We start from the raw sequence: 18500 nt of genomic DNA on the forward strand, positions 1-18500 counted from the left end.
GTCAAAACTTCAGTTTCCGATTCTGTTGCATTTCATCACTTTAAAGTTTTATGAACATGACGAGCGAAGAGGAAAACATGATGAGACATAAATTCATTAATTCATAAAAATGGGGAACATTTCACACCAGTGACTGACTTAAAAGGCTCAAAACGGCGGCCATCTTGAGAAATGTCAGTCCTCCTGAAATTCAAGTGGCTGTTGGGAAATATGAAAACCTCCAACCTGAGTGGTTAGCATGCTAATGCTCGTTTGTTTCCACATGTTATTTACAGGAAAACCGTAAAACAGCTGAATAATAACCAATCAGCTTCAGGCTCAGGTACGGCAGGAACTTCCTGTCACTTTTCTTCATTTCCTGTCATCAGCGTCTCTGAGCCTGAATGGGGCAACAGCAGCTCCTCTATCACATGCTAACACAGAAACCAAAAGAAACTTGGGTAGTTTTTAAGCAGATGTGACCTTGAATGACCTTGTTTATCGTTCACTCCGACCTGAACGCTCCGGAAATAACCGAGGAATCAGCTTCTGTTTTACTACCTTCATTTATTCCTCTGCAGTAAAATCTGATGGACAACATTTCTACTCCAACTCTGCAAAAACACTAAAGTATTTTTGGTCGGGTTTCTACTGCAAATACCTTATTACAATAAGATCCAAATAATAATTTGCATAAAATAAGCTCCTTTTTCTGGTAGAAAAGTTGTTGTTAAGTTAAGTTTTTCATGTGATATGTGATATGTGAATGAGACAGCAGACCAAAACTACCTCGTGATATTTAGTGTTTTTGTAAAATACTCAGAAAATGTTCAGAAATACTTTCCAGTGATTTATTTCACACTAAATCAAACACAGACAGAATGACCTGTGATTGAACTACACTGTCTGGCCACCGGGCAGCGCTGTCGACCCTCTACAGTGCAGAAGCTGCTACCGAGAGAAGAAGACTTGCTGTGTTTAGAAAAGAAGTCAGAGAAATTCAGGCTGCCGGAGAGTGAGAGAGAGCAAGACTTCCAGCAGATAATAAATAATAAGAATTTCACCGTCTGACGAGAAACGCTGGGAGGGATTTAAAGATGAAAGACTTTAAATCAACATGTGAATCCATGATTGATTGATTGATTGATGAACAGATGGATAGAAGACCAATGAATAAATTTTATTGTTTCACCTGTAGCTCACCTCCTTGTTGGGTGACATCATGGAAGCTCAACCAATCAGAGACGAGATCAATCTGGTCCAGTTTAAACGATTCTCGATAGTCTGAATCGATCCAGTTTCTCCCCTGAAACTGAATCAATTCAGACTCTTCTCAAGATTTCTGTCCCTCCCTGCAGCTGAGCGGTTAAATCCCAGAGAGTATTAGCAGAAAGCATTAGCAAAGAGTATTAGCAGAAAGCATTAGCCTTGTAAGTAGCGATGCTAATTACATGCAGAGAAAAGGCCTGTTGTGTCCCAGCGTGACGACGGTGCCAGCACAACTCTGGGATTACTCTGATAATCAGAACACTGAGCCGGCGGTGTGAAGGGTCGAGCAGCAAGAATGATTAACGCAGCTTACTGGTCTGCTGGCCTTACAGCTAGACGTTAGCATAGCAAGGGATTAGCCTCCCCCGCTTTCACTGGAGACCGGACCCAGTATCTGTTTTTATAATCTTTTACAGATCTGGTCAATGTTTGGCCTCTCGCTTTGGGAAAAAATGCCAGAAATGTCGGCCATGTTTTCCTCTGTTGCTCTTCGATTTATTTACAGTAATAAAGTCAGGGCAACACTTCGTAGTGTCCACTGTGGGTCCACTGTCGATCCACTGTGGTTCCCTGTGGGTCCGCTGTGGTTCCCTGTGGTTCCCTATGGGTCCGCTGTGGGTCCACTGTGGTTCCCTGTCGTTCCGTTGTGGGTCCCTGTGGGTACACTGTGGGTCCCTGTTGGTCCCCTGTGGTTCCCTGTGGGTCCCCCGTTGGTCCCCTGTGGTTCCCTGTGGGTCCGCTGTGGTTCCCTGTGGGTCCCTGTGGTCCCCTGTTGGTCCCCTGTGGGTCCCTGTTGGCCCCCTGTGGTCCCCTGTTGGTCCCTGTTGGTCCGCTGTGAGTCCCTGTGGGTACACTGTGGGTCCCTGTGGGTACACTGTGGTTCCCTGTGGGTCCCCCGTTGGTCCCCTGTGGTTCCCTGTGAGTCCGCTGTGGTTCCCTGTGGGTCCGCTGTGGTTCCCTGTGGGTCCCTGTGGTCCCCTGTTGGTCCCCTGTGGGTCCCTGTTGGTCCCCTGTGGGTCCCTGTTGGTCCCCTGTGGGTCCCTGTGGGTCCGCTGTGGTTCCCTGTGGGTCCCCCGTTGGTCCCCTGTGGGTCCGCTGTGGTTCCCTGTGGTTCCCTGTGGGTCCCTGTGGTCCCCTGTTGGTCCCCTGTGGGTCCCTGTTGGTCCGCTGTGAGTCCCTGTTGGTCCCCTGTTGGTCCCCTGTGGGTCCCTGTTGGTCCCCTGTGGGTCCCTGTTGGTCCCCTGTGGGTCCCTGTTGGTCCCCTGTTGGTCCCCTGTGGTCCCCTGTTGGTCCCCTGTTGGTCCCTGTTGGTCCCCTGTTGTCCCCTGTTGGTCCCTGTTGGTCCGCTGTGAGTCCTTGTGGTCCGCTGTGGTCCCCTGTTGGTCCCCTGTGGGTCCCTGTTGGTCCCCTGTGGTCCCCTGTTGGTCCCTGTGGGTCCCTGTGGTCCCCTGTTGGTCCCTGTGGTCCCCTGTGGTCCCCTGTTGGTCCCCTGTGGGTCGCTGTTGGTCCGCTGTGGTCCCCTGTTGGTCCCTGATGGTCCCCTGTGGGTCCCTGTTGGTCCCCTGTGGGTCCCTGTTGGTCCGCTGTGGGTCCCTATGAGTCCCTGTTGGTCCCCTGTGGGTCCCCTGTTGGTCCCTGTGGTCCCCTGTTGGTCCCTGTGGTCCCCTGTTGGTCCCCTGTGGGTCGCTGTTGGTCCGCTGTGGTCCCCTGTTGGTCCCTGATGGTCCCCTGTGGGTCCCTGTTGGTCCCCTGTGGGTCCCTGTTGGTCCGCTGTGAGTCCTTGTGGTCCGCTGTGGTCCCCTGTTGGTCCCCTGTGGGTCCCTGTTGGTCCCCTGTGGTCCCCTGTTGGTCCCTGTGGGTCCCTGTGGTCCCCTGTTGGTCCCTGTGGTCCCCTGTGGTCCCCTGTTGGTCCCCTGTGGGTCGCTGTTGGTCCGCTGTGGTCCCCTGTTGGTCCCTGATGGTCCCCTGTGGGTCCCTGTTGGTCCCCTGTGGGTCCCTGTTGGTCCGCTGTGGGTCCCTATGAGTCCCTGTTGGTCCCCTGTGGGTCCCCTGTTGGTCCCTGTGGTCCCCTGTTGGTCCCTGTGGTCCCCTGTTGGTCCCCTGTGGGTCGCTGTTGGTCCGCTGTGGTCCCCTGTTGGTCCCTGATGGTCCCCTATGAGTCCCTGTTGGTCCCCTGTGGGTCCCTGTTGGTCCCCTGTTGGTCCCTGTGGGTCCCTGTGGTCCCCTGTTGGTCCCTGTGGGTCACTGTGGTCCCCTGTTGGTCCCTGTGGGTCACTGTTGGTCCGCTGTGGTCCCTGTGGGCCCCTGTTGGTCCCTGTGGTCCCCTGTTGGTCCCTGTGGGTCACTGTTGGTCCCTGTGGGTCCCTGTGGTCCCCTGTTGGTCCCTGTGGTCCCCTGTTGGTCCGCTGTGGGTCCCTGTGGTCCCTGTGGGTCCCTGTTGGTCCCCTGTGGTCCCCTGTTGGTCCCTGTGGGTCCCTGTGGTCCCCTGTTGGTCCCTGTGGTCCCCTGTTGGTCCGCTGTTGGTCCCCTGTTGGTCCCCTGTGGGTCGCTGTTGGTCCGCTGTGGTCCCCTGTTGGTCCCTGATGGTCCCCTGTTGGTCCCTGTTCGTCCCCTGTGGGTCCCTGTTGGTCCCTGTGGGACCCTGTTGGTCCGCTGTGGTCCCCTGTGGATCCCGGTTGGTCCCCTGTGGTCCCCTGTGGTCCCCTGTGGGTCCCTGTGGGTCCCTGTGGTCCCCTGTTGGTCCCTGTGGTCCCCTGTTGGTCCGCTGTGGTCCCTGTGGGTCCCTGTGGTCCCTGTGGGTCCCTGTTGGTCCCCTGTGGTCCCCTGTTGGTCCCTGTGGGTCCCTGTGGTCCCCTGTTGGTCCCTGTGGTCCCCTGTTGGTCCCCTGTGGGTCGCTGTTGGTCCGCTGTGGTCCCCTGTTGGTCCCTGATGGTCCCCTGTTGGTCCCTGTTCGTCCCCTGTTGGTCCCTGTTCGTCCCCTGTTGGTCCGCTGTGGTCCCCTGTGGATCCCGGTTGGTCCCCTGTGGTCCCCTGTGGGTCCCTGTGGGTCCGCTCCTCAGACTGGGAATTATTTCATAAATTCATGAAATCAGAGACTTTCACAACCAAACAGCTTCTTGACGTTGGGGAAAGTCAGAAAATTAAAATCATACATTTCTTCATAACAAATCCAGTTTTCTTAAACATAAATTACAGACGATAGAAAATATTTTGAAAAACTGTTTTTACATCAATTTGAACTACAGAAATCCTGTTTCTGTTATTCAAAGGGGTTAAAAAAGTAGATTTTCTAAAACTTAAATGTTAAAGGAGAAACTTAAATGAAGGGAAAAGTTAGCAGCTGGTTCACAGAACAGATTCAGTTTTAGTTCGTTGGACCCAACTCACATTTCTCACAGAACTCTCACACAACACCAAGACGGACAGCTGCCGGACCCACGGCCTCTGGTTCTGCTGATCTGGTTCTTTTCATTTGGTTCTGTTCCTCTGGTTCTGATTTGGTTCTGTTGACTTTTATTTGGGTTTTTCTGCTTCTTCCAGGATTTCATCTCTGGACCTTCAGGCCTCTGAGATCCATCCATCCATCCATCCATCCATCCATCCATCCATCCATCCATCCATCCATCCATCCATCCATCTTCTTCTGCTTATCCGGGGTCGGGTCGCGGGGGTAGCAGCTTCAAGTAATTAATTTAAAGTAATTAATTATAAAATAACACGTTTGATCCGGTTTGTCCAGCAATAATTCCAATAATTCAGGAAAAGGGAAAATAAACCAGCTGCAGGATTAGATTTTAGACTGAAATGGGAAATGAAGGAGTTGACTGATTGATTTTTAGCCATGAATAAAACTGTTTGTTGATGCATTTTCATTTTCTCTGCTCAATAATCAACTGAAAGATGTATTTTATTGAAATCAACAAAAAGTCACATTTCTCATCATGATGAGACTCTGATGAATCTCAGGTTTGGTTCTGAAAAACAGTAAACGGAAAAATGCATCAGAATATTCTGAACATGTCGGGGCGGAGGCTGAGAAACGAGATACGGAGGAATTACGTCCAAACCTCCTTTAATATTCCTGCTGACTAAATATGGACGTTTGAAATCTGTAACTCCGTTTTAAGGATTAAATGTGCTGCAGGTTCATGAAATGGAGGAGCAACACTGCAAAAAACACAAAATCTTACCAAATACTGGCGTCTGATTTATTAGTATGGAGAAAAATTGGTGCCAATATTATTGTAAGCAACGGACAGGTGGAAAGAAATACATTGTAACAATGAAACTTTGAAAATTTTTTGATTAAAAAAAAATATATTTAGTATTTTACAATGTTTGGGCAGTACTTGAACCTCATTTATGCAGTTTGCTATTTTTTCTAATTTATTTTTTTCTAATTATTTTTTTTGTTTTTTTATTTATTTCAAAACTTTTAAAAATTTAAGGTTTTACTAATGGATTTTTATTTTTTTAATTGCATTTTCCTGATACTGTTTCACACTTTTGGGGGCGGGACTTCCTCTGAAGTCCCAGCCAGAAGATGCATTTCTATTGGTCAGTGTGAAATGCTTCTTTTTTCTAATTAAAATTATTTGAACACATTCTTTGCTCTAAAAATGTTGGAACAAATTTCTCTCTTTACTATTACAAATATCTTAGTACACTTCAAATCTAACAAAACTAACTTAAAAGTAACTTTTCAGCAAAATATAGGAGTTGATTTTGAGTCAATAATTTGTTCATCTTGATTTTAGTGATGATGGGTTCAATCAAAGTCAGGAAAGAAAGTTTTCAGCAGCCGGTCTGTTAACATCTCTGAAGATTCTCTGAGCTGAAGAGGTTAAAGTCATCGGTGGTGTTATCTCCTTTTCTTCCTGCTGTGCAAACATCGGCGGCCCCCCGCAGAGCCAGACGGACCCTGACGGCCCCATTACTGGAGCCAAAGCAAACAGAGTCTCGGCCTAAACGGGTCTAATAGGAGGCAGCGTTAGCAGAACCGTAAAACAGAGGAAGGCAGCAGCAGCAGAACCGTCCGGTTCGGACACACCTGGACATCCGACGGCATGAAGACGGACCGCTCCGTCCCACGCAGCGTCCCGTTCAGGGCGGCCATGTTGGGCCCAGACGAACCGGATTCAACAAGTCGAACTGGATCCGACTGAATTTATGACCCGGTACGAGTGAAACAGAACAGAACCAATCAGAGACCGCCTCGACCCGGCTCCGGTCCACCTAACCCTAACCCAACCCGCTGACGGGAGGAGATATAGGTTAGCTAAAATGACCTCTGACCCCTGTGACAGCAGCAGAGCGACACCTCCGGCGTGTCGGAGGGAATTTACAGCAGAAGACGTTTCCTGACGTTTGCCATGAAGTCGTTCGTTCATTGTTCATTGTTCATTCGTTCATTGTTCATTCGTTCATTGTTCATTCGTTCATTGTTCATTGTTCATTCGTTCATTGTTCATTCGTTCATTCGTTCATTGTTCATGCGTTCATTCGTTCGTTCATTCGTTCATTTGTTCATTCGATGTTCATACGTTGTTTGTTCGTCGTTTGTTTGTTGTTTGTTCGTTCGGTCTGCGGTTCGCCGAGTCAACATGTCCTCCACTGACCTCCAGACAGAAAACTCAAACTTTCCAATTCATCAATCAATAATTAATCATCTAAGAGAGAGATTTTAAATCTGTACTTCAAAGAGATTAATATCTTTATTTGGGTAAAAACAGAATTTATTGTGGAGCTCAGTAACTATTTTAAAAACAAAATCAACATTTTATTGTGAAATAAAAATATTTCTGAGTATTGCAGTAACAATAATTTTACATTATGTGTGAGAAATAAGAGCTGCTCGAGTTCAACCGGCTGGCTAAATCTACTGATATGCAGAGTGTAAAAGCACAAACACAAACAGAGAAGCGACTGGAATCAGAATCACTACAAAACAAATTTTTCAAAAATACATTTTCTAAATTTCTAACTTTTAGTTTGGCTTCATGAATTAAACTCAATTGGACGCGCTGATCCTGAACGCAACGTTAAATCTGGATAAAAGCAGCTAAAATCTGCAGGAATCTGATGGTTTGTATTAATTTTTCTCCATATTTTCTTTATCAGCAAAGATAAACAACAGAAGAAACAGATGAAGAATATAACAGAGTGAAAGAAAGAAACACGGAAATAAAAACCAACATGATGAGAAATCAGAAACGGCTGAAATCTGTATCAGCGCAAAACAAACTAAGATGCACAACTAGTGCTGCCTTCAGTTTCAGATTGCTGAAAGGCACATTTCTCAAAAGTCCGCCTGACCCTGACCCTGACGCTCCAACTGACCCTGACGCTCCAACTGACCCTGACGCTCCAACTGACCCTGACGCTCCAACTGACCCTGACGCTCAACTGACCCTGACGCTCCAACTGACCCTGACGCTCCAACTGACCCTGACGCTCCAACTGACCCTGACGCTCAACTGACCCTGACGCTCCAACTGACCCTGACCCTCCGCCTGACCCTCCGCCTGACCCTCTGCCTGATGCTCCAACTAACCCTGACCCTCTGCCTGATGCTCCAACTAACCCTGACGCTCCGCCTGACCCTGACGCTCCGCCTGACCCTGACGCTCCAACTGACCCTGACGCTCCAACTGACCCTGACGCTCCAACTGACCCTGACGCTCCGCCTGACCCTGACGCTCCGCCTGACCCTGACACTCCAACTGACCATGACGCTCCAACTGACCCTCCGCCTGACCCTCTGCCTGATGCTCCAACTAACCCTGACCCTCTGCCTGATGCTCCAACTAACCCTGACCCTCTGCCTGATGCTCCAACTAACCCTGACCCTCCGCCTGACGCTCCACCTGACCCTGACGCTCTGCCTGACCCTGATGCTCCGCCTGACCCTGACGCTCCAACTGACCCTGACGCTCCAACTGACCCTGACGCTCCAACTGACCCTGACGCTCCAACTGACCCTGATGCTCCGCCTGACCCTGACCGTCCACCTGACCCTCTGCCTGACGCTCCACCTGACGCTGCTTTCCTCTGTTTCAGCTGCAGATCACGCAGGAGGCAGAAAAACAAACAGCAATTAGCTGCTTGATAATTCCTGCTGGCTAGTCTGAAGGAGCTCAGTGGGGGAGGAGTTGCGCCTTTATGGTGGGGTTAGGTCCAACCAGACGTTTAGCAGGTGAATGGTTACCATGGAGATTAAAGAATTTCTCAAACATGAAAGAATCACAGCAAAACTCCAGGTTTGTTTTTGATGAGGGAAAAACTTTATAATATGAGGTAAATCTGATACCGGCCCTTTAACTGTCTACATGCTCCCACTGGCTCAAGTTGTAAGAAGTAATCAGGTTAGTCAGCATAACTATGCAGACCGTCTGTCTTCCCGGTGAAGTATCTCCGTGTTCATGTCCTGTGGCGGACTCACCTCTGGCCGCCGATGACATCATGATCACCTCCAGCAGCAGCAGACCAATCCACAGAACCTCCATTTTGTTTTTACGGAGAAGCGGCGAGGTGAGGTGACCTGGACGGCAGGAAGACGCAGAAGTTCATACTGATGCAGAGAAACAACATCTTGATCCAAGAAAAGGTCATCTTCCGCGTTGACCTCCGGACTTTGACCCGAAGTCAGAGAAACAGAACTAAAACCTTCAGAGCCGCTGCCCTTTACAAACTGAACCAGGTAAAACCTTCACACTGTTCCTCTTCCTAAAGACTGCAGCACGTTACTGTAAAATCTACCAAGTCTGAATAAAATCATCTAATATATGCTAACCCCTCCGTTTGGATGTTTTCTGTGCACAACAGACATTTAGACATTCGGCCTCCATTTTTAACCAGTTGTTGCCATAAAAATGTTCTTCATTTTCATGAGACTTTATGTGACATTAAATGTTTGTCATCTGTGAATATGACGTTAAAGTAATAATAGGAATCTGAGGACTTTGCTGTTAGCGAGTTTCACACACAAAGATGAGAGACAGATGTCTTCCTGGTTAGCGTTAGCTTCCGCTAATTTTTTTTAACGTGTCTGTTTGTTTTGCTTATTTTTTTTTTACGTGTTTTGAGGTTTGATGCGAGCACATGATACTTTATATGTGACGGTATAGCATTAGCGTTAGCGGGTTTTTTTTACATGTTTAGCAGTTTAACGCTAGATTCAGCTAATTTCTTTGCTAAGAGTTTAGTGTTAGCTTCGGCTAAATTTTTATGTACTTTTTGTGTTGAGTAATTTTTTAAGGTGTTTATCGGTTTATCATTTGATTCTGCTAATTTTTACATGTCTAGCACTTAAATCTTAGCTTCTGCTCATATCTCTATGATTTAGCAGTTTAGCATTAGCAGAGCTAACATTATTGCTTAGCTTACTAAAAATGTTTTTTCTCTTTTCATTTCTACAAGGAATAACATCAGCAACCTTTGAAGAACATTATTTTGTTATGGAGTCATTTTTTGTGCTTTTTTAGCATAACTTCTATCAAAATTTATCTTTTGTACTGTAGAACATATTTATTGTTTTCATAATTTCCTTTCCCTTAAAACTAAAGTAAAATGTTTGTTAAAAGCAGATTTCCTGCAGCGGACGCTGTGAAAAGATGCTGACATGTTTGATTAATTTTTTAAATCATTTTTGTAAAGCAGCAGCCTGCAGGCTAGTGCAGCTAATAATAGGATAGAAGCAGAATATATTGAATAAACAATAAATTATGAACAATAAACATGTTTCCTGATGGCCAACAATTAAATGTTTTCTGTGTAGCTAAATTTTATAGCATAACTGTAATAAAAGTACATTTTTTCCACCCACCGTTTTAAATAAATAAAGGTTTATCAGTTATGTCACGTTTTAGCTTCTTTCTTTGTGTAATAGTAAAAGTATAAAGAGTAAAAAGTAAAGCTTCCGAAGTTAAAGGTTCTAAAGAGTTTTAAAATTCCCGGTCAGAAGAGGCTGATGGGTTTATTACGGAGATAAATCGCCCAGATGTTCTGGAAGTAGCAGATTTATCCCGTCCATATGGCTCTCCTTACAGCAGACACTTTTAGTCTTTATGCAACATAAATTCTCAGCCATAACTTAGAGGAGATCCGGTGTCGGTACCGATTTTTACCAGCCTGTTGTCCAGGTTGTCTCACTGTTATTTTCAATCAGGATTAAATAACCGTTTAGATTCGAGTTTCTTTATTGGTCTGACAGGTTATAGAGGACCTTTAGGTGTCTGGGAAACTTTTCAAATGAGAATTTAATTAGGACAAATGTGTACAATCTTTATTTACAACAAACAAAGTTGCTTTCAGGGAAATTATACACAAAAATGAGGTTTAATCTGCTTAATATATTTTAAATAAAGTCAGACTTACTGTAAATTTATCCAAGCAGCGCAAAAATTTTGACCTCTAACAAATTCCTTAAAAAAAATCAGATTTCCAGATGGAAAAAGATGCAGAAAGTGTCTCCAGCCAGCCAACATGTGGACTTTCTCAATGACAGTCCGAGAGGAAAGCGCTCACAGAGAGCAGGCAGAGGCCCAGAAACACTCACAGAACCAGAACGGAACCAGAACGGAACCAGAACGGAACCGAACGCCTCATAAGTCCACAACCAAACAGCGGAACCAAGAGTCCAAACCGCCTCCAGCAGATCCGCACCGTCCAAATTTCAGCCGCAGGCGAGAAAACAAAAGTCCGTGGAGAGACCCGCCTCAGCCCGGAACTTTCCGCCAATCAGAGAGCGGTTCAATCAGCGAGCCGACCAATCAGAGAGCAGGAAGGTGGAGGACGAATTTGGAGCGGTTCGGGAGGAAAAAATGAACCAAGACTAAAATTAATAAATTAGATACGAGTACTTCAAACATGAGTTATTAAACGGATATTCTGTTATTAAATTAAAGGCATTTAATATAAAATTATTCATTAAAATCATTTTTATTATTTTATTAGCTAAATTAAGAAAAACAATTTAACTTCTGTGAAAATTAATGCTATTTAGTGGGTTTAATTATTAGGCTACGTTATGTTTATTTATTGGTGATCTTTGATACTGAAAATTAATTCCATAATTGTTTTCCTAACATTTTTTATTCATAATTGTAAATACTTTTACATTTTTCCATACTTTTGATACTTTCAATATACCGATAGAAAATTGCTATTTTTGCACTAATATGCGCCTGTTTTCTATTGTTTTTTGGTTTACTGATTTTTCATTGGTGTAATATTTAAATCTTAAATGTGTTTTCATTGGATGTAAGCAGAAAATCAAAGTTAAGAGAAATAAATGCTTAAAATTATTCCTTCTTCCTTCCTTCCTTTCTTTGTTTCTATGGTAAAAGCGCACGGTACTTCCAGGTAACACAGAGCAACACCGCCACCTGGTGGTGGTTACTAGCTGTTACATGACGTGCAGTGACGTGCGGTGAGGTTCATAGCTGGTGAGGCACTGACGTCATCAGAATCAGATTTGCAAATAGATGCATAGATTGACAGCAGTTTACAGGTTATGTTTCACTTCTGCATCCTTACACATACAAACTGTAGCTCACAAAACACACATGTCATCTCCTGCTTCGATTGAAAGTCCACTTGAGAAAACTTTTTAGTGTTGTAATGTAGTCATCCATGTCGAAAGTCGGGATAAGCGAGAGGAAAAAAATCACTATCTCTATTATAATCTACCGCTGCACTTGACTTGCTTCCCGAATCGTTTAGCCTAGCTCGCTGTCACTTACTCGGCAGTTGAGGAGTGAACAAGACGAACGTCTGGGATCTTGAGCGCCCCCTGCCATGAGGCAAGAGAACTGCCTGCCTCACCTCGAACCTGTTCTCTGCCGTTTATAATCGCTCATTACACGAAACACGTTACACAAACACAGTTGGTGACAAAAAGCACTGTACATTATATACATAAGCTAAATTATTGGAAATAAGTTCACATATTAAATTTGTTTAAACCATTTTATTGACGCCGTACAGCAACATGCTCTCTCCGCTTAGCAGCCAGCGCAGAGCCAGGGGTTGCGCAATCCAAGGTGAGGCAGAGCTCGCTGCTGCCTCACCGGCATCGCTTCCAAGCATTTGAATGGGAAAATAAGAAAATTCAGCGATTTTGAACAAATAAAAATCGAAATTGGTGAAGCTACATGAAAAATAAATATTTTTTAGTACAAACCACCGGATGAATATAACAATTTAAATTACTTTATGATTATATATTTTCTTTCTTTCCATGATGGCTGATGAGGCACTGCCTCACCAGCCTCCCCTGACCGCACGTCACTGATGACGTGCAGCTACAACGTGTCTTCGCAAAAAAAGCAGTAACTGTTTGAGTAACTGTAAAAATCACAAAATCCTTATTTTCCCATCCAAATAATTCAATTTTAAACTGAAACTAATCCATTCATTTGAATTTAGACTCATTTTTGAAATATTTGGCTCATAAATTTTGCACAAACCTTCATGTAGTTTCCTTTATGTGTATGATAAAGAGAATAATTAGGTATTAAAAGATAAGCATTTTAATAAATCTTTTTGTATTTTTTAAAGAAAATGTAAATAGAAAATATTTTCTTTTACATTTAATTTAATTTAATTTAATTTAACTTATTGGGGGCTGCACAGTGGTGCAGTTGGTAGAGCTGTTGCCTTACAGCAAGAAGGTCCTGGGTTCGATTCCCGGCCCGGGGCCTTTCTGCATGGAGTTTGCATGTTCAAAGGTGTGTGTGAATGGTTGTGTGTTTTGTCTGTTTCTGTGCTGCCCTGTGACCTGTCCAGGGTGACCCGGCCTCTCGAACCTTAGAGACAGGCACCAGCAGCCCTCTGAATAAAATAATCAAATTATGCTTCCGATATAATACTAAATTCAGATTTTCAGTTTATTTAGAAAAAATAGAGTAAAATTCCACATCAGAAAAACATTCAAAGAACCAGTATTATTAATCTATTTTCCCATTTAATTTGAAACTATTTGCTTTCATTTTAGGAACATAAATTGTCCTCTTTTTGCAGAAATATAATGTTTCTTCTATAAAAATAATTTAAAAAAATATCTTAGTAGATATTTATAAAGAATTATAACCCGTTTTTAATAAGGTTTGGTGAAGTTTTTAAACTCTAAATGGGTTTTATTTACAGTTGAAGCCAGATATTTACAGTGAGATTTTTTTTCTCAATGTCTGAAGTTAAATCAAACCAATTTCTTCCTTGTTTTATCTCAGATAGAATTACCAAAATTATTTCTTTTTTAGTTTATGAAGAAATTTTTGTACCTTTTCTCTAATTGAAAAACTTATTTGGGATTTTTTTAAAAATCGGGCGATTTGGATTCAACTGAAGTCATGTCAAACTCCACTTCCACCACCAGATGGCAGCAGAGGACCGCATCAAATGACTGCTGAAAATACTGAATACTTTTATAAAAATACTAAATACTTTTTTGTATTTCTGTTTAATTAAACTCTAATTATGCTGCAGCAGGGCAGAAACTCCAGCCTCCAACTTTTTAAGACTCTTTAAAGGAATTTATTCAAATTTTATGGACAGAAAATAGAACAAATTCACAAAGTAGAAAGAATAGAAACGTTTTAAAATAATCTGAATAGTGTGGTGTGCACGGGCATCCTCTCACCCAAAACTCTCTTCTAGGATCCTGGACTTTGCTCCATCTGTCTTTCCCACATCATGATGCTGCCACCAACATGTTTCATAATAATACATTTTGCATTAAACATAAATATTGTTCAGTTTTTTCCCACAAATTTTAGACTTTTTGAAATCAGAAAATTCAAAGTTTTTTTCTGGAAAATGTCCATCTTTAATCTCAACATTTTTGAGTTTCTTTATTGCAGATTTTTGACTTTTGGAGCTCAGAAATGTCCAAAACTCTGAGTGTTTTCTCAGATTTTCCTGCTCTGTTTGCTGAAATCAAAAGCAAAACGTTTCATTCTTGGGGTCACAGGGCAGACGCGGCGCTCCCGGTCGGACACGGATCGTTTTCTGGATTAGATTTGGAGGCGTTTATATTCTGCAGGCGCAGCAAAACGTCACATTTAATCTGCAGACTTTGTTTTCTAAAGGTCAGAATTAGCTGCCAGTTTTCAAACAATTATGGCCAAAGAGCAGCAATTTCCCCACAAAGCAAAACAGAATTATTCATGGAGAGCAGCAGAGTGTGTGTGTGTGTGTGTGTGCGTGTGTGTGTGTGTGTGTGTGTGTGTGTGTGTGTGTGTGTGTGTGTGTGTGTGTGTGTGTCTCTGTGTATGTGTGTGTGTCTGTGGTTTTGGTCGTTCTGCTCTGGACCGGCCTCAGTTGCTTTGTCTTCGTATTAAACAGTAAATGTTGCCTGGCTGCAGCAGCTGACAGTGATTACAGTTTACACACACACACACACACACACACACACACACACACACACACAGCTCTCTCTCTCTCGCTGTGGGGAATTGAACCAGCAGCTCTTCAGGCTCATTTCTCTGTTTTTGCTGAAATCTGATTTATTTTTATCGTTGATATTAATGAATATTTTAAGAGGATTACAGACAATTAAAATACATATCATTTTCTCTTTATCTGAGATTTTTTCCTGAACATTTAGACTTTTTTTTAAAATTTCTGATTTTTTCTCCAAGTTGTGTCGTTAATCTGAGAACAGACGGATTATCGGTAAAGTCGCTGCGTGTTTCTGTGAACCAGTAATCCCAATCCGTCTGCTGGTCTGAATCCTGACGGTAAACTGGGTCCATGGGGTGAAAAAGGAGCTGCTGAAGCTCCATAATAAATATTTCTGACACAACAGCATAAATGCAGATTGTTGCCGTTTTCTAGTGACCGACGGCGCCCTCTAGTGACGTGAATAATCAGAGGAAATCTGCAGGATTTAAAACAAAGTTTTATCTCAGAAACTTTCTGAATTCCAAATTAAGGAAAGTGAAACCCGACGTTATAGGAATATAATAATTATTCATCTTTAATTCAAATAATCCATTTACTTTAAAGTGAAATGTTCTACCACAGAAGAAGAAATAAAAAGGCGGGGCTTCCGCTCTTAAAGTAACACAGTTCAAACAAAGAGATTTTTAGACGTAAGAAACAACACAAAGAACCACAAAAAGACATTTTGTGTAATTATAGCAAAAGAGAAATACAACCAGGTTACAGTGGCCTTCATGTTCCTCCCATCAACACCTTCAGTTTGAGTTTTCTACTTCTGATGACGGTTTAGCAACGTTTTCCCCCATTTCTCAGGGTAAATGTACATTTTACAGAGTATAAATGCATGTTTTTGTTTTTGGAGCATAAATGTGAGTTTTCCTGTATCTCATCGTGACGCCTGCTTGCTGTGCTGCTTTCTGTCTCTCCTCCAGCCTGAACGCGGAGCGGCCGATTTATGAAGGAATTCTGTAATTTTGAAAACTGCGGTTTGAGTTTGGTTGTTTTTAACAAGCTGCTTTTGGCGCTGATAATGGGAAACGGCTGCGGAGCGACACGCAGCTTTCTGCAGTTTTCTCTGAGAGCGTTATTTCCAGCAGCTTCTCTCTCATCCCAGACACACACAGGCATGAAGGCAGGCCGTGTTCAGCGAACAGAATCAGAACCGAATGACACATTTAATGGGAGACGATCATGTGACTTTATCGACTAGAAATCAGAGCGAATTACATCGATTCATTTGTTCGGTTAAATGTCTGAAGCTCCAGCAGCAGAAACAGACAGAAATGATGAACTTAGAATGAAACATCCCGAATAAATCTGGAGAGAGCGCCACCTTTCTGCAGACGGCGGCGTGACGTTTCCGTCCGGCAGTTTTTAGCCGTTGGACCGTTTTTGGAGTGATTCAGTGAAGAATCATAAAAATGTAGATTCCTGCAGTCCAAAACCCGGAAAAAACCAGGAATAAAATTCTACCAAAAAACTGAAATGTTGATTAATCTAAAAGTTTTTTACGTCAATTTCCTCAGATTTTTAACTTTTCCAAACCAGAAATTTCCATGTTCGTTTCTAGAAAATTTCTGATTAATCTTCAATCTTCAAAAGTCAGAACCTTATTAGAAAAAACTGAAATTTTGAAAATAATCTTAGAAAATTTCTATAAAATACCTTTCAAATTCCAGCAGTAGATCATTTTCAACTTTTGAAATTTCCAAAAATTTCAAGCTCAGAAATCTACAAGCTTTTTTCTGAAAAATTGAGATGTTTTCTGACAAACTTTCAGCTTTTCAGAAATTTCCTTGACCTTTCTAAAAACTTTATGACATTAAACTTAAGATTTCAGAGATTTTTTTCTTGAAAGTTTTGAACTTTTTAACTTCAGAAATTTCCATGTTTTGTATTGAAAGTTTCTGAGTTTTATATTTTTAATGTTTGTTTTCTGTTTTAAATGTTTTTATGATGTATTTTTAGAACATTTTCAAGATTAATCTCAGAATGTTTGAGTTTTTTTCTCAAACATTTTGGAAAAATTTGAGTTTTTTTCTAACCAGCAAGTTGGAAAAGTTGCCAATAAAGTAACATGTAATGTAACTTAGTTACTTTACAAAATTCAAGTAATCAGTTTCTATTTCAAAGAGTAACCAGTAATGAGGCTCCTCTTCCAGGTCAGAGGTCACCAGAAGTTGATTTTCCTGCCTGGTTCATCTGATCAACCTCAGATTTAAAGTTCAGTTTTTGTTGAACAGAAATATTTTTATTGGAGTTTAAAGTTAAAGTCGGATTTTAACCACTGAAGAAGTTTTTCTTTCTGATTCGATGAGTTTTCACTGTTTGAGTTGTTCCTGCATAGTCAAAGTATTTACAGCGCTGTGTGTGTGGGTGTGTGTGTGTGTGTGTGTGTGTGTGTGTGTGTGTGTGTGTGTGTGTGTGTGTGTGTGTGTGTGTGTGTGTGTGTGTGTGTGTGTGTGTGTGTGTGTGTGTGTGTGTGTGTGTGTGTGTGTGTTTTTCTAATTTTCATTCAGAACTTTTTGCAGCGTTGTGATGGTTTTTCCTGAGGTAATGAGAGGAAAACGGTTTTATAAGCTTCTCATCCTCCAAACGTTCCCGGGGTCACGACCTCTGGCCGCATCACTTCATCGCCTCCAACTTCCTGTTTACTTCTGTTCTTCACCTTTTCAAACTGAGGTTTGATCTTCACCAAATAAAATCTGTTTCTTCTTGGTTCCAGAAGCCGAGTCGATGTTTTCGTGGTTTCTGGATCTGCTCTGTTTATCGAACAGTAAATTCAGTTTTATCTGTTATTTTCACGCTCAGCTTCAGTTTCTTGGTGCTGAATTTATCGGCCTGCAGGTCCACAGGAAGTCCTGCAGGTATGCGCATGTTCCCGTATGGAAAGCTGTTAATTTTATGCTGTTTGTGCCGCGGCGGCCCGATTTCTCCTCTCATACTTTCTGCTGCGTTTTGCTTTTATGGGCTAATTTGGACGCTGAGCTGTTTTCATTTTGATAAGTAGGAAACAGTCTGTTCTCTGACTCACTGTATCAGTTTACATTAAACCCGAGTCAGAAAGCCAAAATAATAAACTCACTCAGGATGATGAATCAATAAGTTAAAAGATCAAAAAAATAAAAAATACAGGTCATCAGGGACGTTCAGTAACCAAACACAGAAACAGAAACTCTGTAATAAACCCAAAGTTGATCTTTATTAGAGTTTTGGGTCACGACTCTCTGGTTTAATTTATTTATTTAATATTAAAGTTTTGATCCCTGATTATTTCCCTGACGACAGCCGAGAACTGAAGACACAATATTTGACTTATTTCAGGCACAAAGTCGAGTTTTTTCCGTCTGTTGGGAGAATTTAGTGTCATTTTTGATTGGTTGCTGTTTGGACGTTTAGTTTGATTTCTGTTTCTGCTTTGATGGTTTCTTTATTAAATCCAAATACATTTTTATTTCATTTCTCACTGTTTCTTTGTTTCCTCGGTTTAAATCAGTTTCAGTTTCCGTTTTCTTTTGATGCGTATTTTGAATTGTCACGTCAGAAAACATTGATGCAAACTGCAAAATTCTTAATAACTTTCTGAAATACGTTTTTCTGCTGGTTGAGGAGTTTTTGGGTTTTAAGTAAAAAATTGAAGCTGCAGAATGAAACTTTTAAAAGAAATGTGATCTTTGTTCAAACAGTTGTTTTGTAACCAGATTGATCTCCTCCTCCACCAAATCAACCAATCAGAGCCAGCTTAGCGCTGTCAATCATCCTCATGTACTCACTGCTAAATGAGCTCCTGATGGAGAAACAACTCACTG

At 42.5% G+C, this 18500-nt stretch overlaps 1 protein-coding gene across 3 annotated transcripts in view; it reads right to left on the minus strand.

Annotated features, from left to right (window-relative positions):
• Window positions 1-10931, minus strand: part of fgfrl1a (fibroblast growth factor receptor like 1a) — a 56740-nt gene extending 45809 nt beyond the window's left edge. The window contains exons 1-2 of one of the 3 annotated variants that reach the window (XM_044127316.1): window positions 10624-10931; window positions 8690-8788 (exon numbers count right to left, since the gene is read on the minus strand). In XM_044127316.1, coding sequence (XP_043983251.1) covers window positions 8690-8753 — 64 coding nt within the window. In that variant the 5' untranslated portion in view covers window positions 8754-8788; window positions 10624-10931. The remainder of the gene's footprint in view (window positions 1-8689; window positions 8789-10623) is intronic. The other 2 variants (XM_044127313.1, XM_044127315.1) reach the window with 2 other exon arrangements.
• Between the last annotated feature and the right edge of the window lie 7569 nt (window positions 10932-18500).

Source organism: Gambusia affinis, linkage group LG09 (assembly GCF_019740435.1).
Source record: "Gambusia affinis linkage group LG09, SWU_Gaff_1.0, whole genome shotgun sequence".
Lineage (NCBI taxonomy): Eukaryota > Metazoa > Chordata > Actinopteri > Cyprinodontiformes > Poeciliidae > Gambusia > Gambusia affinis.